At 40.5% G+C, this 24,437-nt stretch overlaps 1 protein-coding gene and 1 long non-coding RNA gene across 3 annotated transcripts in view; one reads left to right on the forward strand and one right to left on the reverse strand.

The window, feature by feature from the left end:
- LOC110291454 (calcium-activated chloride channel regulator 4A) overlaps positions 1 to 2,878 on the reverse strand; it is a 21,479-nt gene extending 18,601 nt beyond the window's left edge. Inside the window, exon 1 of one of the 2 annotated variants that reach the window (XM_021158624.1) lies at positions 2,689 to 2,878. In XM_021158624.1, the coding sequence (XP_021014283.1) occupies positions 2,689 to 2,853 (165 nt within the window). In that variant the 5' untranslated portion in view covers positions 2,854 to 2,878. The remainder of the gene's footprint in view (positions 1 to 2,688) is intronic. The other variant, XM_021158625.1, reaches the window with a different exon arrangement.
- LOC110291455 overlaps positions 1 to 10,561 on the forward strand; it is a 10,641-nt gene extending 80 nt beyond the window's left edge. The window contains exons 2-3 of the long non-coding RNA XR_002377569.1: positions 8,434 to 8,738; positions 8,854 to 10,561. This is a non-coding gene — a long non-coding RNA (uncharacterized LOC110291455). The remainder of the gene's footprint in view (positions 1 to 8,433; positions 8,739 to 8,853) is intronic.
- The last annotated feature ends 13,876 nt before the right edge of the window (positions 10,562 to 24,437 follow it).

Raw genomic sequence — 24,437 nt, forward strand, 5'->3', positions numbered from 1 at the left:
GCTTTATCATTTTCAATTGGCTCTAAAATTATTTACTGGCACTTTGTAAATTGTCATTTTATTGATACATAAATCTAATTGGTTAAATATAAGCTTAAGAGTCTGTTATGGTTATCAAACTGCTAGAATGGAGGATCTATTTGGTTGGTTACTGGAGTGTGGGACTGCTAGTTATAGGTGATTATAGCAGAGAGGGAACTAGTGGCTCCTGTGACAAGTGAGCTAGATGCCTCGTGGGGGTGCCGGGGATAAGGGGTGGTGGTGGTCGTCGTGGTGATGGTGATGGTGGTGGTTAGCTGCAGAGTGTCATAAGGCTGGCAGGACCGTGGACGTTCGGTCTGGCACCCCAGAAAGTTGGCGTTTTTTTTAAAAAATATTTCCGCGCAACAAGTAGGCTTGCTGTGCACCACTGTGTAGGTTGTGTATTGTATAACTCCAAGGGACTGCATTTCCTTGAGAGTCTCCATGACCCATCTGGCTTTCTTAGCAGCATTTTTGTAGGCCATGGAGTGCTGTCAGAGACATCATAGGTAACTTTCATCTTCAGGGATACCCAGGTGCCTAATAATGGTTTCTTAATGTCTTCTAATCAGAAATCCTATGGTTTTCCTTCTAAATTCCTCCCAGAATTCCTATAATGTTCAGATTAAAAAAACAAACAAACAAACAAACCCATGAAATATCAATGTTTGCAGAAGTGGTCAAGTTTCAAACCCAAAAGGATCCTGAACACAAAATACAAAGGAAACTTTAAAAAAATGGAGAATATCAAGCCATCAATTGTAAGAGTTTTCCAAAATCACTGTGTATAAGTAGATGATAGCAAGTCACAAAATTGCCTGATGAAGACTTTGTAAAAGGATAAGTGTCAAAAACAAAACAAAACAGAACAAAAACCCTACAAAACTGCAGACATGTTAGCAAAGGATTGAATTTCTACTTCTAATGTTCAATAGAGGACTGCACTGAGAAATATTTTTTGTCTCTAAAAAAAACTCTTATCAAATATCCATTTTCTAATATTTGAAGCCAACCATTTATTCCTGAACACCAAGATTGTATCTTTGTTTTATTTATTTATTTATTTATTTATTTATTTATTTATTTATTTATTTATTTATTTTTTATTGCTCAAAGGACACCAGGTAGTGACACCTGTGAGCTGCTGGGTGGTTGACAGAGAATGCTTGACAAGTGGAAGCCAACTGAAATCATAAGGATAATTCAGTTCATGCCCAGTAGGGAACTCTACAACGAGCATTGGGCCCCAGTGGAGATGACCTAAAACCAAGTAGAAGAAGTTGTGGATGTTGCTCCTGAGGACATGAGAAATGATCATGAAGCTGACATGGCAGTCTTTACATGGAATGTTCGGGTTGGAAGAGAATTTAAAAAACTAAAGTCCTAGGATTAGTGAGGGGGCCTTTCCCTCTTTTTGCAACCACTTGGTGGGCTCACACCCTCCACACACTGATCGTCTCTAATTTTCATCTAAGTACACATTTTACATCTCCCCATGAATTCAGATGTCATGGATGTCAAAAAGCTCCTCAATCTGTAACCACCTCGAGCTCCTCCTCCCCAGGCACAGCTCTTTCTTACAGTTTTCCTTCCCTGTTGATGAAAGTCCTCTACAAGTAGTTAAGCCAAGTTGGAAAGTTTGCCTTGCCTCTTAACATTTCCTCTCTACCTTCTCCGTTCCACACAGGAATAAACCAACAAGAGTGTTGTCCTTCATGCTTTCCAAATATGTTCAGCATCACTTGAATCACTCCTCACACCTCCTTGTCCCAGTCACGGCTCCTGTTCATAACCACAGCCTGGCTCCTTCTTCACCTCTATCCTACATTCATACAGTGATGTGATATGAGTGAGCCTTCTATGGTTGCAGGTAGACAGAGTGGTCATAGAATAGGCACCAAAGTGTCCACATCCTCAGCTAAGCTCTTTCATGGAGTCTCATTACTTTCCAGTCGTCTGGGCTCTGCCTCTGTGGGTAAGCCTCTCCCAGCTTCAGTGTAAGACACACACCCTTCCTCCAGCTTATTCACTGTTTCCTTGATTACATGACCTGCTATTACCCACATAAGGCTCTCATATTTGTGTCTGCTGACATGTCATATCATGAGTGGGGCTTCTCTGAGGGCTTCCCTGCAGGAAACAATGACTTACACTCTTGCCTATTACAGCTGTGCTCTGCTCTGCCTTGCTCTTCTGAGGCAGCATGCTCCACAGTAACCTACTAACCTCATACTCACTCTCCCACTCACTCTGATATTACTGTGAGGACCTGGAAAAGAAGGCATACCCATAATTCCTTTCTCTTTTAAGTTACTTCTCTTTCCTCAATGGCATAACAAGCATATGTGTATGCATACACAATAAATAAGTAAATTACAAAAACAGAATGAGAATCCAATTTTTAAATGATAGACAAGGAAGCTGAGATCACAGAGGCTCTCTGCTTTGTCTTTGATCTTATGGTGAGAAAGTAATATCTCTTCTAGAACCTCTAGAACCTTCATCTGGAACGTGTTAGAGCCTTCATCTTACTCCATGCCTTCTAAAACTGTCTGCTCTGTTTTCAAACTTCTCAAAGCCTTCAGAGGTTTCCACAGTAACTCTTACTATTACTATTAACATTTTTATTCTTTATAACTCATATAGCAGAAAGCCCAATTTTCTTACCTTTATGTGTTCAATTATTGTTGTATCTTCTGGCACAGCAGGATCAATGGCAATAATGATGTCCTCATAGCCATTCTCATTCAGTCTTACCAAGGAAGCGTCTGACCCCCGAAGCAGGTACAGGAGGAGGAGGAGGAAAACAGGCCCTCTGGAGAAAGCCATCATTCCAGCCTGGTTGCCCAGAGGCCTTTCTCTCTGTGTCTCTTGGCAGGTCTATATATACTCCTAAACATCACCTGTTAGCTCATTGAGGGATGGTGACTGTTGAAAGGTCAATGTTCATGTATAGGAAACACATAGCCAGGTTACATAATAGTTTTTTTGTTTGGTATTGTTTAAAGTGATCAGAAAATTATAAAATACATAGCATCCTCTCTTCTTGAGACACAATATGCTGCTTCTCATTTTCAGTTTATTTCCTAAGCATACACAAAGACTTTCTTATTTTTATAGAATAGGATCATAAAATAAAACCACAATAAAATGTATATCCATTCTAGAGCCCTGCCTCCATTTTAAAGAGCAGATCACTCATTATCTATTCTCTCTGTCATCTATACAATAGTGATACAAATAAAATGCTAGGAAAAACGAGCTTGAAACACAAGGCTGTAAAGCATCTGATACATTTAAGGAGATTTGATAAAGTCGAGTTATCACAGTAAACAAGCAAGCAAGCAAGCAAACAGACCATCCCTACTATACAGGAATAGAACTTGTTTTTTCTACGTCATACTTTGCCCATCACTGTTGAGGAAGGATACACAGCATAAAATTTAAATAATTGAATTTGGTCTTTGAAAGAACACACATAACCCATTCTGTTTTCTTTTCCCACATCTCCAGTCACCCTCTCTCCCTACCTCCCTACAAGTCCAGTTGCTACATGCATGTTTTTCTTCTTTGTTTAAATTAGATATTTTCTTCCTTTACATTTCAAATGCTATTCCCAAAGCCCCCTATACCCTCACTCCACCTTGCTCCCCAACCTGCCCACTCCTGCTTCCTTGCCCTGGCATTCCCCTGTGCTGGGACATATGATCTTTGCAAGACCAAGGGCCTCTCCTCCCATTGATGGCCAACTAGGCCCTCCTCTGCTATATATGCAGTTACAGACTGAACTCTAGTGGGTGGGGGGAGGGTACTGGGTGGTTCATATTGTTGTTCCACCTATAGGGCTGCAGACCCCTTTAGCTCCTCGGGTACTTTCTCTAGCTCCTTTGTTAGGGGCCCTGTGTTCCATCCAATAGCTGACTGTGAGCATCCACTTCTGTATTTGCCAAGCACTGTCATAGCCTCACAAGAGAGAATCGTATCAGGGTCCTGTCAGCAAAATCTTTCTGGCATAGCTACATGCACATCTTTTTGTTGCTTTGTGACCTGCTAAGTTCAGTTATTGCCATCTATGAGGCCATGGCTTGTTAACTCTATGTTGGAGGCCAGTGAGCTCATCATGGGTACACAACTGAAAACAGTGACAGCCTCTCCATGAGAAAGCATCAAGAGCCAGTAGTTAGCCCAGGAAGCATCCCCTGAGCCCCTCCCTGATCCTTGATTGACAGGCATAGTCTTGTGAGACCCTGTGTAGGCAGCCCTATCTCCTGTTAGATCATGATTGCAATGTCTGCGTCATGCTCTGAAGGAATGATTTCATAACCAGCTGCTTCATTCCTTCTGTCCCCTCTTGTGGTGTTCCCCGACCCTTTGAGGGGACAGTGTAGTATCTTATTTAGGTCTGAACCTTCAACCAGCATGCACTCTCATCACTTTAAGTAGCCACAAGTCCCTGCATTCTCTCTAGTCACTGCAGAGGGGCTTCTCTGAGCTAGGCTGAGCATGGCAGTTGTCTATGGGTGTGTACAGATATTTAGAAGGATGTCTGACCTCTACCAATTTAGATAAACAGTATATCTTTATTTTTTTAAAGCAATTCCTTAGTCTGTTCACTTTGTATCTCAGACATTTCATAGGATCAATAACAATTTTCTTTGAAGAACCATAAAAGAAACATATTTGTACTTCTCCATGTCAAATCTATCATGAAAAAGCTTCTTATATCTTCCTTCTAGAAAAATGAATATAACATACTGTAAGAGCTAAAGTTACCCTGTATGCTCCACCTGCCCAGATGCCAGGGACCCAAGAGGTTCACAGGACTCAACAAGGAGGACATTAACCAAAGCCCCCAACAAAGGGGAGAGAGAACCCGTAGAGACCATATGCAGTGGTTAGGCCTGGCCCCCTGTTGAGGGATGGAGCCATCCACCCATCTCAAAAATATTAATCCAGAATTATCCTGTCCAAATGTTTTCTATGCTATGAGGAAGTACGGAAGTTCTTTCTTGATCCTTCATTTAAACCCACACACTCAACCCGGACCAACTGAGGGGGATCTATTTCCAGAGCTCTGTAGTCTGAAGCCAGCACTGGAGACTTGCTTTCCTACATCTGAGTGATGAGCGAGTGCTGCAGGTGATTCCATTGTCTCTTCCTGTTAGCGCTCTGTGCTCTGGCCAACTGTTTTCTACAGTATTAGCTTCATGCTGCAAAAATCCCCAATCTGCAAGGTCTTTTTTCAAATATATAGTTGGGCAGGGTAATTTCTGGCCTGTTTGACTTACACATTTCACTCTTCCTTTTTCGAATTCTTCGAGAGCTTCTCTTTCCTTTGGTTTGGCACATGTTGTACTTCAGAATTCATTTCAATCTGGTGCTAACTCGCAACTCTAGTCTTATTCCCGAATTTTACCAACAAGAAATTTTTCCTCCTGCTGAAATAGTATGTTCACACTTCATGAAAAGTATCCCCTGTCATTATTAGTCTCTTAAATACACACTAAAAAAAGAAGTACGTTTTTTAAATTTTATTTTATTTATATGAATGTTTTGCTTGAATGTATATATGTGTGTGCCTGGTTCCTGAAGAGGTCAGAAAAGGGCATTGGATCTCCTGGAACTGGAATTGCAGATGGCTCTGAACGTCCCTGTGAGTCTTGGACACGGAACCCAGGTCCTCTGCAGTTGCTGCGGAGTGCTAGTCCCTCTCCAGCCCTGGGCTCACTCATTTTCCTCAGCAGCTTTCTCATTCGCTTCTGATGCTGATTCTATTTTGCTGTGAAGCCTTACCTGTGCAACCAGCCTATCATTCCCTTCTTTGTATTTCACTGTCCTTTGCAGGACAAAGGGAGGGTGTTTTCTTTTCTTCTCTCCACATAGGAGGTTGGGAAGAAGATGTAAATAAGGCTGGAGAGCCACACAGTAAAACAAGCCTTAATTCAATTCGCTACTTCAACCAAAACTGATTTGTAGTTGAGAACCTGAGGTCCAAGGAATGATAGCTGACTTAGTGGCAAAACAGACTGAAGACCCTGACTTTTATGCCAGGCTGATCCCATTTCATGGTTGTTGATCACCTCCACTTCTCCTGACTCCCTGGTTTCTCTATTACTGTTTTCTGAGCACAGAGTGCCCATTTCTTCTTTGAAGCTGTAAACTCAGTGGCTGCTACAGAAATATTGTAACTTATGACTCTTAAATTCTTATCATATAATTGGAAGAATGAAAAGTCAATAAGACCTTATTCTCAGAACAAAAATTGCCTTAAGTAGGGTTTGTTTGAAGAGCTTTACTGTTCACCTCGATCTGTACAATGCATTCTTTGTTTATCTCACCTGAGTCTAACAGACCTCTGAGAGTTGTTCACAGGAACTCACTCACTTTTCAGTTACTCTTTAAAGTACCTCCATCCACCTTCTCAAATGGTGAAATACAGACTCGGAGGTGTACAATCAAGCATCCATGTTTGGTTAGCCAGGAAACAAGATTTGCACCCACGTCTGTCTTTTTGCATACTGAAATTGATTAGGTATGTTGTGCTGAGTTAGTTACATCTTGGAAGGTAGTGTTCCACCCAAACATCTTCAAATCCCTTTTATATTCCAGTCTGCAGCCTCTTCTCCCTGCCCATGCCTGCTATGCTTGAGTGAACAGGTCTTGGATTCTTCCGTAGAGAATGGACCTTGTGCTAATGAAGCGGCTTCATTCGCAGAACCAGAATGAGCTCCAATCTGCAGAGCTGGTCTTCTGCAGTGTGTGAAATATGAGGGCCCTTGTCTCTGGCTAAAACAACTTCTTAAGTGTAATAGAGATCCCTGTGGGCCAGCCCACGTGACCTGTGTGGTACTGTCTGTCACCATGTTCCTGCTTGCTGCTTCACTTCGGTCACTTTATTTCTTTCACACACTTACTGTCTTTCCTCTCATAAATTCCTTAGTAAATTGTCTCAGGTTGCTTATGGTGATTCCAGACTAAGACAGAATGTCTTAATTATCAAATGATATTTACCAAGCACTTATTGTATGCCATGTAGTGCATGCGGTGCACTCACACAATAACTTAGTCCTCAGCACAGCACCACAAGTAGATGCCATCTCCCGCTTTACAAAGGAGAAAACTGAGCCTTACTATGTTGCTCAGCCATGTACCCAGTAGGACTGAGAACTAAGTGTACACCTTGGTCTGACTTAAGCCATCTCATTTCCTGTCAGAGCCATTGAGGAAAGACTAAGGCAATTGAGTAAAGTTTCTGGAGATGGCCCATCATTTTGCACAGCCTGTGATGGGTGAGCGTTAAGAATGCAGTCTTAGAGACTTCATCTCAGGATTGCTTCTTGCTGCTGAGATGCCTTTCCTGACACTATTACATAGCCTAATGGTTCCTGGGCATCAGCCCACCAAATAATTTTAGAAAGAAAGTTTTAAGAGATGGTTTTAGTTGTTTTGCCAAAAAGATATAATAAAATTAGAAACAAGAATAGAATGTGCCTACTCCTCATAGAACAGTAAGCAAAGGCTGCATAGTAAGGAATACAATGCACTTCATGATTACACTACAAGAGATGTAGGCTTGGGACAAATTTGCAATCCAGGAAAAACATTCGTTTGAGGCCAAGGTGTGCACTATGGTAAAATGTGGCCATGTGAAACTGTTGCTTTGAACTTATAATGAGCTTACAGAATAAAACATTGCTTTGAACTTAACTATCAACATCCTTCTGTAACTCCCCTTTTGTGTAATATTTTATCTATGAGGTAAATTTCCAAAGAACTTTGTCTAAGAAGATCTAAGAAAGCTAAAGAGAAGTCATAAACTGTGGCTTGGGGGCTCAGCCCCATCCACCAAATGTATATGTCTGTTTGTCTATACGTATGCTTATGTATATGTGTATAGGTATATGTGTATACATGTAAGTATGCATGACACTTGTGGAGTTGATGAAACAGGTAGTTGGGCCTGACCAGTGTGTGTGTGTGTGTGTGTGTGTATGAATGTGTGTGTATGTCTGCATGTTGTCTGTGCAAATGATTTTTTTTTTCTTTTCCTTCCTTCTCTCTCTGGTTCACAAAGAGTTCACAAGTTCCAAACCTCTTGCCTGACCAGGGAAAGGTCTTTTAACTAGAGAGACACTTATTAGCACAAAATAGTCAGAAAGAGTTATAAAGCCAGAGATCGTTAGTCTTTGACCTTCACCCAATACTATGTCCCACCTCATACCATTCATTCTAAAGGCCAAGGCAGGATTCCAGCAGTACCTTTTATATTACATTCCTCCGGGGCACATCATTTTCTCTGTGAGAAATTTGGCTCATAGCTGGTCAAACCCTGTATGTGATGAAGACTATCAAAGTCAATGATAAAAGTCTCAGAAAAAAAAAAAGCCAAAACTATCACATATTTTATCTTAGATTGCCATGAAGACTTCTGAAACTGACAAGAAATCAAAATTCCTGTCTGAGGACTTCTTCCTGTGTGAGGAACTCTAACTGAATTGGTCATGCAGTCTGCATAGTGATCCCTTAGGTATTTATGGAGGACATGCTTTGTAATAAGCTCAGGAGATAGAACATCCTTTCCCACGGGGGACACGCACATCAGTGAAAAAGATTGGCCTATGAAGACCTATCACATAGGTATATGAGTGTTGTAATAAAAGTGAATGATAGCAAAGTGGATGCAGACAGGAGACACACCCCAGTTACTAACGTCTTGGGTGAGTCAGGGCTGGTGACAGAGTTGAAGGGCAATGGGATTTAGGCTGAGTCATAAAGACTGGGCAAGATTGAGATTATACTATTACCCTGTTCTGTTCTGCTCTATTTTGGCAGATACCAGAATGGTGCTTAAAAAAGAAGCCAGAATGTCATGGATGAAGAAATAGCCTGCACTTCTACTCCTCCTAGTTAAAAATAACAAAGATCTAGATCCCAAAGCATTTACTCTGGTGGGCACAATAGCAAGATTCCTTCTGATTGGTAACTGGAGTGAGCAGAGTTACACAGTCTTCCCAATGGTGCAGAATTATTTTATAATTAGAGTGTTTTCCTTCACTCCATCAAAAGGCTGCGGGAGTTATGAAAGATGATAGAAAACTAATTTTTTTTCTAGTTTCAACTGTAATATGTTTCTCCCCACCCCCCCTCCCCGTGGTATGTATGTAAATTCAACTTTTTGTGTAATGAAGTAGCAAGAACCACGCTTGTGTTACAGGAGAACGGGCGACTCCTTTGAGGTCGTGATTGGGCTTGCATGTTCATTATGTTCTCCATCAGTGGACTAGGAATTAGCCACAATTAGTCACTGTGTGCATTTGTCACACTGACTGAGTTAGAAAAAGTGTTTTTTTGTTTTTTAAAAAGATACATTTGTTTTGGGATGGGAAAGGTTTTTGCTAAGCTCTCCCATTCTGTTCTGTCTAAAACTAGATCAAATTATTTTGTTACAGTTATTTAATGTGTAAGTGATATCACTATACATAAAGCATGTCTTTTAAAAACAATGCTTTCTTTCAAAATAGTGGTTGCTCATATTCATGGCGTTCGCAGCTATGTTAAGTGAGGAAATCTGATGTTCATACTTTGTTTTCCTGACTGTTTCCGAAAGGAGATGGGAACTTGCAGATGCCAGGGGTGGGGGGGACACTCTGTAAAGAACAATGGTTTTCTCTGGGCTGAGTTCAACCCCACCTTTGTCAGTAACTGGGTGAACATGATTGTTCTACTTAGCCTCTCTGTCGTTCCATTTCCTGGACAACACAGTAAGGATAATAAAATCTGCTTCAGAAAGACAAAATTAAAGAATTAAAGACAGGACTCTGCAGACCTGCCAGCCTAGTGTTCAGTGAGCACTGGCTTGTCTTCTGTATGACACTGGTTATAGAGCAGTGGCAGGTCAGGAAGACCTGAACTGGATTGGTCAAGACTTGGAGGCTCAGTGTGGACTCAGGATGATCCAGTCCTGGCGGCACCCAGTTTTTGTGAGTTTTACTTGGGGAAACCTAACCAATTTCTCACAGAAAATGCTGGTGGTAACCACCTCATTCTGCAAGCGGGGGAGGGAAAACAGCTATTTTTGAAATAGTCATCAGTTTCTAATAACGTCTGCCTTCAGGAGAAGCGAGAAAACCGGCGTGTAACCTGCTGGGAGTTTATCACGGCTCACAAGACATGGGAAGAAGTGACCAGCTCTGGCAGATCTAGGCTCTCCTATGGAGTTCAGATGTAGATCTCATACGTTAGTTCACTCCAGCCGTCCTGTCCTCCGACAGAGAGAGAAAGATTCTGAGGTCACATATGCCATTTACAGGCCAGAGGCAGTGGCTCACTAATACAGACAGAATTCGCAGGATTATAAGCATGCTTTCTTCCATGTACATACTTCAGTTCCTTTTACTCATTACCGCATGTCTGGCCTTGAAGACAATGGTCACAAAGCTTACTGAGAGTCAAGAAACAATGGGAAGAGATTGGGAAGCATCAGAACCGGATGCAGCCTCCTTATCAGACAAAAAGTTTGTTTTATTAAAAAGTTTTTTCATATATATTTTGGTCATGCTTTCTCTTTCCCCACTTCTCCACCTCCCCACTTTATGTTCTCTATCTCTTGTTCAAATCAAAACCCAAAGCACAAGACAGTCCAACACCCCACAAAAATGCAAGAATAAAAAACAAAGGAGCAAAAGACCAGTAAGACAAAAAATGCCAAAACAAAATGTCCACAGAGATACCATAGTGTTCACCCCAGGCATAAAGCCTGCCCTAGAGTATGGTTAATATACCCAGTAAACTTCATTGGGGAAACTGGTTTTTCCCTTTGTCAGCAGGTGTCTATTCACATAGCTTCCTTTTTAGGGGTGGGACCCCATGGATACTTCCCCTTTTAGTGCCAGGACTCTGGCTTGCACGTGTATGTGCAGCTGCAACCTGAGGCTTTGTATCCACTTCCCCCTGCTTAGATGCTGTCTCTTTTGAATGTGTGCAGAACTTGTTCATGCTTTCAGTTTCTGGGAGTTCATATGTGCGTGCATGTTGCTGAGTCTGCAAGAAAGAGAGCTTCCTGGCTTTACAAATCCCTCCTCCCATTACCCCCTCCTCTTCTCTTTAGAGAAGAGAAAGCCCTTCTTGGGTACCACTCCACCCTGGCACATTTAGTCCCAGCAGGACTAAGCTCCTCCTCTCCCACTGAGGCCCAACCACACAGTCCAGCTCAACCTGATGTTTGGCTGTGGGTCCTGAATTTGTTTCCATTCACTGCTGGTGCCTCTCAGGAGAGCATTATTCTAGGTTCCTGTCTGCAAGCATAGCAGAGAATCATGAACAGTGTCAGGGGTTGGCACTCCCACTTGGAATGGGTTTTAAGTTGGGCCAGCCATTGCTTAGCTATTCTCTAACTTTGCTTCATTTTTATCCCTGCTTTATCTCTGCACCTCTTGTAGGCAGCACAAATTTTGGATTGAAGGTTTTGTGGGTGGGTTGCTATCCTTCTTCTGGAAATCCCACCTGGCAACAGAAGGTGGCCACATCAGTCTCTATATCCTCTGTTGGTAGGAATCTTAGCTAGGGTCACCTTTAGAGACTTTCCTTAGCTTTCCCAGTCCAAGAGATGCCCCCAACAACCAATTTCCATTCTCATTCCCAGACCACTTCCCCGAATCTGATCATCATCCTAGTGCCCCTCCTCACATACCTTCCCACACAGTTCCTGTCTCCATCCATCTCTCTCCACCCACCTCTCTCTACCCAACTCTCTCCATCCACCTCTTTCTATCCATCTCTCCCTACCCAACTCTCTCCATCCATCTCTCCCCACCCAACTCTCTCCATCCACCTCTCTCCATCCATCTCTCTCCATCTACCTCTGATGACTATTTTGCTTTCCCTTCTGAGTGAGATTCATGCATCCTCCCTTGGGCCCTCCTTATTACCTAGTTTCTTTGGGTCTGTGGATTGTTGTATGGTTATCCTGCACGTTATGACCAATGTTTACTTATAAGTGAGTGCATACCATATGTGTCCTTCTGGCTCTGTGTTACTTCACTCAGGATGACATTCTCAAGTTCCATCCATTTCCCTGCAAATTTCACGATGTCTTTATTTTTAATAGCAGAAGAGTGTTCCACTGTTTAGGTGTTCCACATTCGCATTTCCATTCTTCAGTTGAGGGATATCTAGGTTGTTTTCACTTCCTGACTATTATGAATAAAACTGCTAAGAACATAGTTGAGTGCATGGTATAGTGAGGCATCTTTTGTGTATATGCCCAAGAGTGGCATAGCTATGTCCTGAGGTAGAACTATTCCCAATTTTCTGAGAAACTGCCAAACCAATTTTCAAAGTGATTGTACAAAAGTGCACTCCCACCAGCAATGAAGGAGTGTTCCCCTTGCTCCACATCCTCACCACCATGTGCTGTAGCTTGAGTTTTTGATCTTAGCCATTCTAATGGGTATAAGATGAAATCTCAGAGTCTCATTTTGATTTGCCTTTCCCAATGACTAAGTACATTGAACATTTATCTACGTGTTTCTTAGACATTCAAGATTCCTCTGTTGAGATTCTGTTTAGCTCTATACCCCATTTTTCAATTGGGTTACTTGGTTTGTTAATGTCTAGTTTCTTGAGTTCTTTATATATTTTGGATATTAATCCTTTGCCAGATGTAGGGTTGGTAAAGAAACTGTATTTTAAAAAGATTCTATGAGCACATTAAACTTTAGGAGTTGTTGGTCTTCACCATAGTGACAGAATTTGTTGCACATTGTCCATTTTACTTACAAGTTCCTGATGGCCAGTTACCTCTCTGAAGAGGTGAAACAGGCTCTGCATAGCAGGCTTGGCACACAAACAATCCTGTATGCTCCGCCTATTTTCTTTGCAAGGCGTTCACATGGTTGTATTTTTTTAGTGGTTAAGGGTTTGATTGTTTGTACAGCCAGCTTCTGTATTTGTATTATTATGCTTAGATATCCCTGACACTTGTGAAGTCATGTTATGATATATGATATGCTCTATGTTTGGTGAAATAGTAGCTGTAGCCCAGTTATTTACTAATTATTGGTTGGATTGCTTGTTTCTAAGCACTTTTAGCCCACTTCTTTTTTTCTTTTTTTAAGCATATGCTTGAAAGCATCACAGTTGAACTTAATTATAAACATTTTAACAGAATCTAATGTGCACCATTAAAGGGAAGAGAAAGGCTACTTTAGGGTGAACAGGAAAAAAAGGTGTGGTTTTGTTTATGAAACAAGAGAAGACAAATATTTCACCAGCTCCACAACAATGCTTGGTTGGCGAGGTCACTGTGTTTAGTGTTCTTTACTCATGAACCTTAAAGGAATCTCAGTGCAGGATTCAAGAATGGCAAGAGTATTGTAAGAACACAGACCTGCACCAACAAGCCTGAACCCACAGCCTGATCAGGCCATGGCACCCTGCTCATTAACTCTGATAGAGTTGAATGATGGTCAGCTCTAAGTTTGTGGCAGTTGACTCCCCCAGGATTCTTATCACTTATGCTATGTTGAACTAAATCACATGATGTGAAACTTCCCACTACTCCTAAAACACTATAAAGGGTCAGACATTTCCTTTGTTCTGGGGATTTTTCTGGGGCCCCTTAGGGAGAGTGCTTGGAGATTTGGTCTAAAAATGAAGCTGCTCCCTGAAGAGGTTTTTCTGGCCTTTATCTGCTATTCCTCCCATGGTTACCTCTGTCTCTGCATCTGTCTCTATCTCCAGCTCTCTCTGTCTGTCTCTGTCTCTCTTTGTCTCTCTCATTATCACCTTGATGGAGTTCATCCTCAGGCTTTCAGGGAAGCCTCTCCTTCCCTCTAAAGATCCCTTCTGCTCAGCTATCTCTGTAAATTATAATGTTTCTGTCTAGTGCTTTTTCTTCTTCCTCAAGGCCCATTCATGTCCTCAAGGCTCTTTCATTAGAGTAAACCTAATTGAAGAGAATTATGTCAGCTTCCTTTGTGGGCTGACTGACACTTTATCATCTTTTTATAACAAATATGATGTTTGGAAAGAAGTCAGAGTTTCTAAAATGGTAAAGTAAAGAGCTTCACCATGAAGTACTTCTTCACACTTATTAGAATAGCTGCATATTGAAAACGGAAATAAAGGGCGTAATGTAGTCATAGATCAGTTGGTGAAGTGCTTTCCGTGAAAGCATGGGGACCTGAGTTTAATGCTCTCAGAACAATGGAGAGAGAGAGAGAGAGAGAGAGAGAGAGAGAGAGAGAGAGAGAGAGAGAGAGAGAGAGAGATTTGGAGCTGGGCAGGCCAGTCTACTTGACTAGTTTCAGGCCAATGAGAGACTGTCAAAAATAAAACAAAACAGAAAATAAAGGTGAAGGGTTTTTTTTCTCTTAAAAAACAATGACAGCTGATTTTGTCTCAGGTCTCTGCATGCATGTGCATATGTGCCTGCAAACATGACCACACACACAAGATAGATAGATAGATAGATAGATAGATAGATAGATAGATAGATAGATAGATAGATAATCAATAAATGATAGATAAAATCAGAAAATCAGTATGGATACACATAAAATAAAAGCATTGTGCATTTCTGGTAACAGTATTGCAGACATCCTAAGAAAATATATGGTGATTCTTCATAATATATCCCAGCAGTATCATTTGGGGTATATACCAAAGTAAATTAAATCAGGAACATGAACTGATATTTGAACACATGATTATAGCTTTATCATTCCCAGCAGCAGCTAAAGTGTCCACTTATGACTAAATGGAAGAGGACATTTATGATGGAATATTTTTCAGCCTTCAAAAGGAAGGAAGTCTTCACACATGCTACACTGAGGATGAGCCTTGACAATGTCGTACAAGGATGGATGTTGGTTGTCTACTCACAGAGAGCACTCTGATTCCGAGGCAGAAAGGATGTTAGTGGTTGTCAGGGGCAGGGGCTGGGGCTGGGAAGAGGGAGCTATTGTTTAATAGAGATGGTGCTTCAGCTTGAGGTGATGGTGAATCAGGCTGATGCCTTCGTAACAGTGTGGATGTGCTTAATGCCGTGGATATGTGCTTTGAAAGGCTCAGAGGGAGAACTTTATGTTCTGTGTATTTTACCGTATTGAGAGCACTCAAGGACTTGAGAGGATGAAGGTTTAATATTTATCAGTTATCTTACATGTTTGTGTTAACTACCTTAACCCTCTCTTTCCTTTATTAGGTAGCTTGCTGTTAGGTAGGCTGGTTATTAGGCATGGAACTCCAGGAAGTTGAAATTGCCAATAGTTCAACATAAACTTACTGTGTCTGTGTTGACTGTAAACTCAACTCTGTCATAAGTATAAAGTAAATACAGTCTTGACTTCACTGAGGTCGTAGATGAATGTGCAAAACAGACACTGAGATCAATGGCTGCAGCAGAAAACACGAACACACCACATATTGTGGTTTATATCTTAAAGTGACTCCTTGCAATGCCCGAATGCTACAGGCTTGATCATCAACTTCTGGTTCTACTGAGAAGTTGTAGAACCTTTAGGAGGTGGGGCCTAGTGGGAGGAAATTAGGTTATTGGGGCCATACCCTTGAAAGATGAGAGTGGCGTCATGATCCCTTCTTTTCTCTCTTTGCATCTTGGATAGCACAACATTCTGTCTTGCCACAGAGGCCAAAGAGTTATGGAGATCGTAGGTCATGAACTAAAACCTCACTAGTTCTTTACTCCTTCCCCAGTGTCTGGAAACAAGACACACTCTTCTCATATGAAAAGGATCTGCTGCCCTCAAAAGAAAACCTAGAACCTTCATTTGCTGTCTCATGATCATTTTGGTGTGCTTACCTTACTAGACCCCTTCTTAGTACTTGTTGTTGGCCATTTCCTCATTTGACCCTGACTGCTATATTCAGAACATGCTCTAATTGCATTGGCAATCCCCTGGCTACTCCTTGTCACTTTAGTCTCCAGTATCTTTTTCTCTGTCCCTTTCTTCAATGACAGCTCTCCTCAAGTGCTCGTACTTGCTCTCCGCTTCTGTCTAGGGGGTGAGCTCACATCTACACATGGCTTCAGCCATCTTCTGTATGTGAATGGTGATCAAATGCACCCCAGTTCAGGTTTCTCAAAAGCAACTCTAGACTCAAGAAGCTCAGGAGTTAGTTTTAAAAGCTGTCTCCAATGATCACTTAAATACAGGCATGAGATAGAAATAATATCAGAAATATTAGGCCTCAGGCCACCTAATGTGCATGGAATGAACTCTTTGAGGAAATTACTTATCAGGAAATTTTATAATCAACAAGATATAGGAAGTAAATAGATGTCAGTAAGTAATTAAACTTTTTGGTCTGAACAAGCAATGACTAACAACGTAAAAATCTGTGATCCTCCTCTGTGAATGAGCAATGTAAACTGTAGAGATAGACAAGACAGTGATAATGCATGTCTGTTGGAGCTGAGCAGATGAGTGGGATGATAGGCCTTAGAATTTGATCACTATTGAATCAATACAAAAGAGCCAGGAAGTTGACAAAGACAAGGGAGAATAAACCTTATATCCAACAAATTGTAAGAAAGATGCTGTGTTGACAACTGTGAGCGAGATGACAAAATCAACTGTCCATAAAATTTTTCATTGTCCTTACTATAAATATCTTGGCACAATAGCTCTCTACCTCAAAGATTGTAGTTTTCTGCTGTGACAGAACTGAGTCTCTCTCCTGATACCTCATGTTGGATTGGGAAGCACCCTTGTTACGATGCAAAGATGGTCCTGTTTCCTTGGTATGCTTTACAACCAGCGTGCATTGCTGAAGATTAAAGTCCAAGATTTTGGTAGGCTACTCAGAGCTTTTATGGGTTTACAGCTTAGCTACTATTCCGTGGCCTTCTTACCTCTGACTTGGCTGTCTTCATGCTTCTGGCTTGAATCATTCATACTTTACTAAAGGGAACATTTTTCTTGCTTATTTTCCTTTCCCATTCAACTGGAATCTTCTTTCAGATTTCAATGAGACACTGTCTCATCAAAGTTGTTTTCTCCTTTGTGTTCCTATAATTTATTACACTATATTAACTATTTGTTGGCCTTTCTGGCTAAGCTATAAGCCATTAGAAGGCAAAAACATATAGAAGGAGACTCTAGCCTAAATAAATCCAAATAGATATTATATCCCAAATGCTAGAACATGTAGTGCTACAACTGTTACAGTTTAAGGTTCATGTATTGAATGAAGAGTCTCTCTGTTCTATGAGGTTCTGAAATCCTTAAGAGGAGGTGCGAGGTAACTTGGTGCACACCTTGAAGATTATACCGATTCTCAAGTTCCTTCTTGTTCCTGTTTCCTGCCTACTACTAGGAGAAGACTCTTGCTGTAAACTTCCACTGTCATGATGTTCCAAAGGCATGGGATAAAGAAACAAGAGACCCAACACTCTGAAATCATGAACCCAAACAAACCATTCCTGTCTTCAGCTGTTCTTTAGGGCATTTGGTTACAGCTATGAAACAGAATTAAGACCCAGAACAAAATTGAGGAAGCAGCCTATCTGTATAAAATTACAATGACTGGCTTGCTAAGTTTTTTAAAATGGAAGATAAATTGCTTTCTAAATTATTAATTATATCATCTGAGTAATATTTAGACATCACTCTTTTGGTTGCATGAGACAGAAAACTAAATGAATTTATATGCATAAAAGGAATTAGAAACTCATCACATGATATTGCAAAAGCAAGGGTCAGGCTGAGAGTAACTGTGGAAACTAGAGATATGCATATAGTCAAGTTTCTGCCCATCTCCTGGCCTCACGACCTCACTGTTATCAGAACAAGTGAACAGAGACCATATCAGAAGCTCATATCACACAGTTTTGCTGCCAGAGACAGATCTTCTTCCCCATGCTTAGATCACTGGACAGCCTTCCCTGAGTCACCCACCCCAAGTGAATTACCTGTAGCCAAGAGAAGACACTCATCTGCCTGACTCAAGGTGTTCACCCTGGTGAGATGTCAAGAAGAAGGCAGGGAGTTTAAGCCATGGGGGATGGGATCAACCCTTGATTCTCAAGATGAGGCTCTCGGTATCCCTTGAGCTTCATTCAAAACAGAGTCCCAGGCCTTTGGAATTACTGACCTAGATCAGTATTTTTAAAAAGCTCCCCAAACGATTTGTATTCTTATTGGAGTTTGAGGGGATCAGGATGAATTTGCAGGGAACAGTCATTCTCCATTTCTCCTGAGGCTGGAAAGTTCAACACTGATGTCATGTGATAGGAGGAGTTATTTTAAGTCATGCTTACTTAGAAAAAATTATGACAAGTTTGGAAATTTTCATCTGGTGAAATTTAAAGATATATTTATTCATTACTTATTTATTGGTTTATTTGAAACAGAGTCTCTCTATGCACTCCTGGCTGTCCAGGAACTCACTATGAAGACTAGGGTGGCCTTGAACTTATAGAGATCTACCTCTCTCTGCTTCTAGGATGCTGGGATTAAAGGTGTGTAGCACTATGTCCATTGTAGGAAATTTTAAGGAGAAAAATTCAGTATTTTCCTTTGGGATAGTTTGTCACACATGCAAGGACATAGCAATTTAAGCTTCCTTTATAATTTTTATAGGAAATTTACTTTCCTCACTTCACGTGCTCATTCTTTGGCTCATAGATGTTTGTATAAGTCGCAGGCATCGTCCTGGGGCTACTTTCACTGTATCCCATATGATCCCACTTTACATGTTGGGTATTGACTGTGATAACTCCCAGGGTGATTCTTTAGAGATATCAGTCAATGATCCCTTCAGTATCTAAGTGACCTATGTCAGTTGGTCGCCAAGTGTGAAATATTAGGTCCTCTGTCCCATGGCCTCTACATGATGACATCAAAGCATTTTCTGGAAAGAATAGAGGGAAGCATTCATATGTATCTCAAGTTAATATGGGCTTCCTGTATTTGCAAATCTTCTCTTCTTGTACATATACATTGAATTACACACACACACACACACACACACACACACACACACACACACAGGAGAAGAGAAATAACTAGGTTAATTAATTTTAATTATGGAAGAATTCTTTCCAGACTTTATTTCTATGTAAAGAAAAATGAAGACTTGATCGCAAGATATTTTTGGATTTTTTTCCTGGAAGAATGAGATGGTCCCAGACAAGAACAACCTGGTCCTCATGTGTCCAGCTTCCATATAGAACCGTGTGGGGAGACCATTCACACAGGCAGTTGCGGGAGAACCCAGCTCGGCTGGTCTGTTACTGTTTGTATGAGTGTGTGGTAGCTCCATTGTCTGGCACAAATTAGGAGTCCCCTGATTTATGTAATAATGTCATTGAATTTTACAGATAACTGAAGTTTAGTTTAGCCCAAAGTTTTAATGTATACTATCTTAATGGCTCTCTTTCTAGAAATGATATATGACTTTAGAATATGACTCTTTTCTTTCTGGGTGTGTTTTGAATTTTGTAGCATACAGATGATTTTCTCGCTATGTGTGCAAACATCTGTTTGGATAGTTAAGCCATGCATATTTGTTGTTTTAGTTTGGAACATCCAAAGGTTTAAAAAAGTTTAATTGACTATTACTGACCCCACCTCCCAACACACATTTAAACTTAAAACATCAAGAAAAAGCTAAAACAAGATATCTAAACACTGTATAATGTGTTGCTGACAACCCACTGAGACACCTACTTGGAATGAGAAGGTTGATGAAATGTTGAAACTGCTTAGTGCTTCCCCTGGGACCAGTGTACAAGTTAAATACAGAAACATATTTTCCTAATTTACATAATTAGTGATTATATATGCATTTCAAGTCATTTTATTATGCCTGGAAACTATTTAATAAATCCAATTTTAAATGAAGAATTTTATTATATGAGTAAATATTAAGATTATGTTCATTTGAGATCTTTCAAATCTTGTCTCTATGAACATTATTATAATTTTAGCTATTTCTTTATGATACATATATGGTCACAAGTTGATATGTCCAGGGCTAAAGACTTTTGTGGACCTTAATATTACCAGCTGCTTTTTAGGAAGATGGCAGCTCATTTGTGGTCCAAGAGATTGCAGATGAGAGCATAGTCCTTGCATTTACTTCTACAAAGCTCTAAGGATACTTTGTTGGTGTGAAAAGTGAATCTCTGTTTAATTTGATAATATGAATTTTGATGCTGTTGCTATTGCCAATTGTTTTAATTGCTCACAGCACACAGATAATCAGGATAAAAAGCTTTCTCCATTTTCAGATGTGGTTATTAATGAATCAGTTCCAGTGTTTGGGATCTTCTCTTTGTTACCTTTGATACTTACGTACTGCTTAGTATTCAGGGATACTGATTCACTACTAGGCAGGAGTATTTAGTTCAGTGTTTGCATGTAGGTCTGACTCAACCCTGGAGTAAAACAGAGGAGGAAACAAACTACAGAGACAATTAACTAGCAACTATTTTAGCTAGTAGACTCCATCACCCTGTTACCTAGCTTCAAAACAGATAGCAAAACAAACAGGAAAGACAGCCAATGAACTCTGAACATTGTTAGTAATTTGATGATTCATAATGCTGAACTCAACAGCTATGCAAAGAACAGTTTCTTTCAGTGAGTCAGTAAGGGGTTTGGCTTCTTTTCAAGCACCTGGTTGTTCATCAGTGTAAACACCTATTTTTTAAAAAAAGCATACAGGATATTCCAGTAATTGTAAACTATTTCTTCAGGTGGAACTCCATTAAATGTTTCTTGTATATGGAAATATTAAGATAAAATGTTTCCTGCACCTACAAGATCCTAGCCTTTGGCAACTGGGCTAGCTGATAAAAAAAAATGATATCTATAGCAACAGTATTTAAAAAGTCTTTCCTAGGAAGTAAATTAATAAATATCAGCTATAACTTGTATTTTCATTGATGCCAGATAAATTTTAAAAATATTAAAAGTTCTCTATACTATTATTCTAGAAATAGATTTCAATGACCTTGTCTGGTCAGTGACAAGTCCCACCTGCCTGCAAGTAGGACTTAAATTCATAGAGATGCATCCAAATAAAGACATATGTTTAAAGTAGTAGAACCCCCTGGTTCAGCCCATTGATGAACTGTGTGACCTCAGTTAATTTGCTGAATCACTCCCAGACTCTATCTCCTGATGTAACAAACTTGGTCAATGACATTGGGGACCTCATAGAATTTCTGTGAAGGAAAATGAGGTGTCTTAGCAGAAGCCTTGGGCAGTCAGCAATTACTACTTATACTGATTACTATATCTAAGCAATAATGAATATGATTATTTTTCAAATAACCATCAATACCAAAGAAAATAACTGTTGTCCTTCATTAAGCTCAGATCTCATTCATGGCACCACTGTAATTGTGACTGTGGTATCAATGAATTAACTGAAAATGCTACTTGGCTGAAAATCGGAGGCATCTCCAATATTGGCACCAGCTTGTGATTGGCTTTCTGATTCCAGAGAGATGGAAGGATAACTATTCCAAGAGTCTGGTCTCCAGAGTCAAGCTAACTTCAAGGTGGATGTGGCTTAATCTCTTCCCCAAAGAGACTGCAAGCAGTGTGTTTTATTCTAAGTCTCAGTTGCTCCTGGAAGCAGTTTTGGAAGGACTTTCTTTCCTATGCTTGGCTCTATGTCTGCCCTTCCTGGTCTGTGTTTTCTTAGGACTAATTTCCTGTGCTTCAGACTGACGACGTCTAATATACTATGCATTCCTGTTCCCACAAGAGTCTACTGTTTTAATGTTCTGCTGTAGTTGTCTTGAAATTATTAACAATTTTACCTCTTAATTTGTATCTTATAGGGCCAGGAGACTGTGCCTAAGAAGAGGGGAATCTCATCTCCCCCTGACTCTCCCTCTGTGTGTCTCGGTGTAACATGTGTGCATTATGTTAGTATGTGTGTGCATGCATGTGTGTTGTGTGTTAGTGTCTGTGTGTATGTGTATGTTGTTCCTTGCCTTGTCATTTACATGTAGGTTCACAGTGCTCATTTATTCAGAATTCACATGGACCTAAAATGTATGGGAGCTGAGAGACTCAAAGACAAATATGTGCCTAGAACCAGGAACCACGTGAGCAGATTTTCGGACACTCAGAGAAGTCACATGTCCAGTTCAAAGCAGAACTTCAGACCCAGAAAGAATGAAATGACATTTTAAGAAAGAAGCAAACAACTAAGGGCGTGTACCTTTCTTTTCACTGTGTCGCTTCTATGTGTCAGTCAACTACTTCACGAAAATTAATGTATATAAGGGCAGACAGAAGGGCCCATACTTCTTTTTCTTGGTCATAGTTTTCAGCAGGCAAAAGGTAGAGTGTGCCCATATAAAGGGGGGTGGTTAATTGATTGTCAGCACCATTGGGTTTGAAGCTACCTGGGAGATTAGTTAAGCACAGTCCTGGGTGTGTCTGTGAAGCCATTTCCAGGGATGGCCAGATGATAAGGACTCTGATCTAATCAGTGGATTCAAAATATGAATAGATGTTTTATGGGAGATCAGGCCCTGAAGGAGGAAGAAGATCACAGGTGGCATCTTTCAAGGGCACATTTTTCCTTGGACCTTCATGTCTCTGTTCTACTTCCTGTCCACCATGATGTTAATTACTTTATTCTCCAATATGCTCTCCCAAATAATGTATTGGAACCTCCATGTGCTGTCATAATGGCCAAAATCTAGCAACACATCGAGGATAGTAAAATTACTTAAGTCAGTTTTGTATAATATTTTCATTGTTAGGCCAAAGTACACATGCAGGTGTGGGCTATGAAATATGCATTGTATACATGCATATTAGACACTCTTACCACTTGGAATGTGGCTTTGGCCCGACATCCGTATGCATATGGGCAGTATTTCTTGGACTTGGGGTTATAGGTGACAAAAATATCTAGAGGACATGAAGATGGGTGACCAATGGTGTGTAGGACACTAGAAAAGGTAGGAGGGACTAATGGCAGGTGCATATGATAAAATACGGTGTGTACATGGGTGAAAATTTAAAAATAAACAAATGAATATAAACTGCATTTCGTACTGTCATTGAAACTGGGCGTGGCAGTTCATTTCAGTAAGAGTTTAAGGCAAAGGGATTTCCATGGGGTCAAGATCCATTTAGCATATATAGCAAGATGCTGTCTCAAAACCAAAACCAACCTCCCCCTTGGGAAATGGGGACTGTGCATTGGATAGGGATAGGAAGAAAAGAGCAAACACTGGGGCCCATCTTGTTCTGAGCTGCCATGTGCCAGTATGACACCAAGAGGCTTTTACATTTGAACCTGGCCTTCGTTGTTTGATGAGACAGAAAATAGAGACACATTAACAACTTGTGCTGATAATAATGATTCATAGGATTTCATTTTCCCCCTGCTGACCTGGAATTGCTTTGGAACTTTGCGGAAGGTCCATCTCTAGTGGGGTTGACACGGGAAGAACCATTCAGTGGGTTTCTGCTGAGCTCTGGGCTCTGAGAAATGGGGTTCATGAGGTTTTACCCACAGAGTAACTGCGTTTTTCACTTGCTCAATTTGTCTGGGTATGTAAACTTTTGCTCTAAACCTCCTGGAACTGCTGTCAGCTTACCTGCAAGATTCATTCTCTAGGGAGATTTTCTTCTAAGGCCATTCAGAGTTAATTTGGGCCCACATATCAGGTGGTTTATTAACACGTGAGTTTAAAAAGAGTTTCTTCCTGTCTGTCTGTTTTTTTCCTGTCTCCTTTCTTGCTTGTACTGACTCTGAGATCTCCAGATTGATTTAAAGTAAATGAGAATCCTATCCCTAGCTGAGTGTCCTTGCACAGGCTATAATCTCAGCACACTGGGAATTGATGGTGGAATTGATGGTCGGCACAGGTTTGAGGCTAGGCTGGGTAACAGAGTCAGATCATGTTTCAAAGAGCAAGACATAAAAAAATCCTGAAAAAAAGCCTCCAGGAAAATAACCAAACAAGAGTTAGATCTTTAGAGTTATTCCAGAGAACAGTTGGTGTCTTGTGTATCCAACATGTCTTATTCTAAACAAACAAACAAACAAACAACGCAGCAAAATTTGGTGAAATGGAAGAATAATTTTGCTTTGTTTCTTCTCTTGTTCTTTTGTTTTTCTTTTCTACTTGTAGCCATACATCCTTAAAATAGAAACATCATCCCTCTGGCATATGCTATGTGCATCTTAGGTAACAAAATATTGGGCTCATATGTGCCTTCTCTGTACTCTTGCCTACATATTTCCCATTAGCTACTGCTTGCTCATTTTTAATTACTTTTATTCTTTGACAAATTCATATGTGCATATAACATACTCTGGTCACATCGGTGCTTGTCTGTGTATGCGTTACTGTCTATAATCCTCTCCGAGGTTGAGACATTTTTAGCTCACTTACTGTTTTGTGCCCT

The sequence above is a fragment of the Mus caroli genome, chromosome 3 (genome assembly GCF_900094665.2).
Source record: "Mus caroli chromosome 3, CAROLI_EIJ_v1.1, whole genome shotgun sequence".
Classification (NCBI taxonomy): domain Eukaryota; kingdom Metazoa; phylum Chordata; class Mammalia; order Rodentia; family Muridae; genus Mus; species Mus caroli.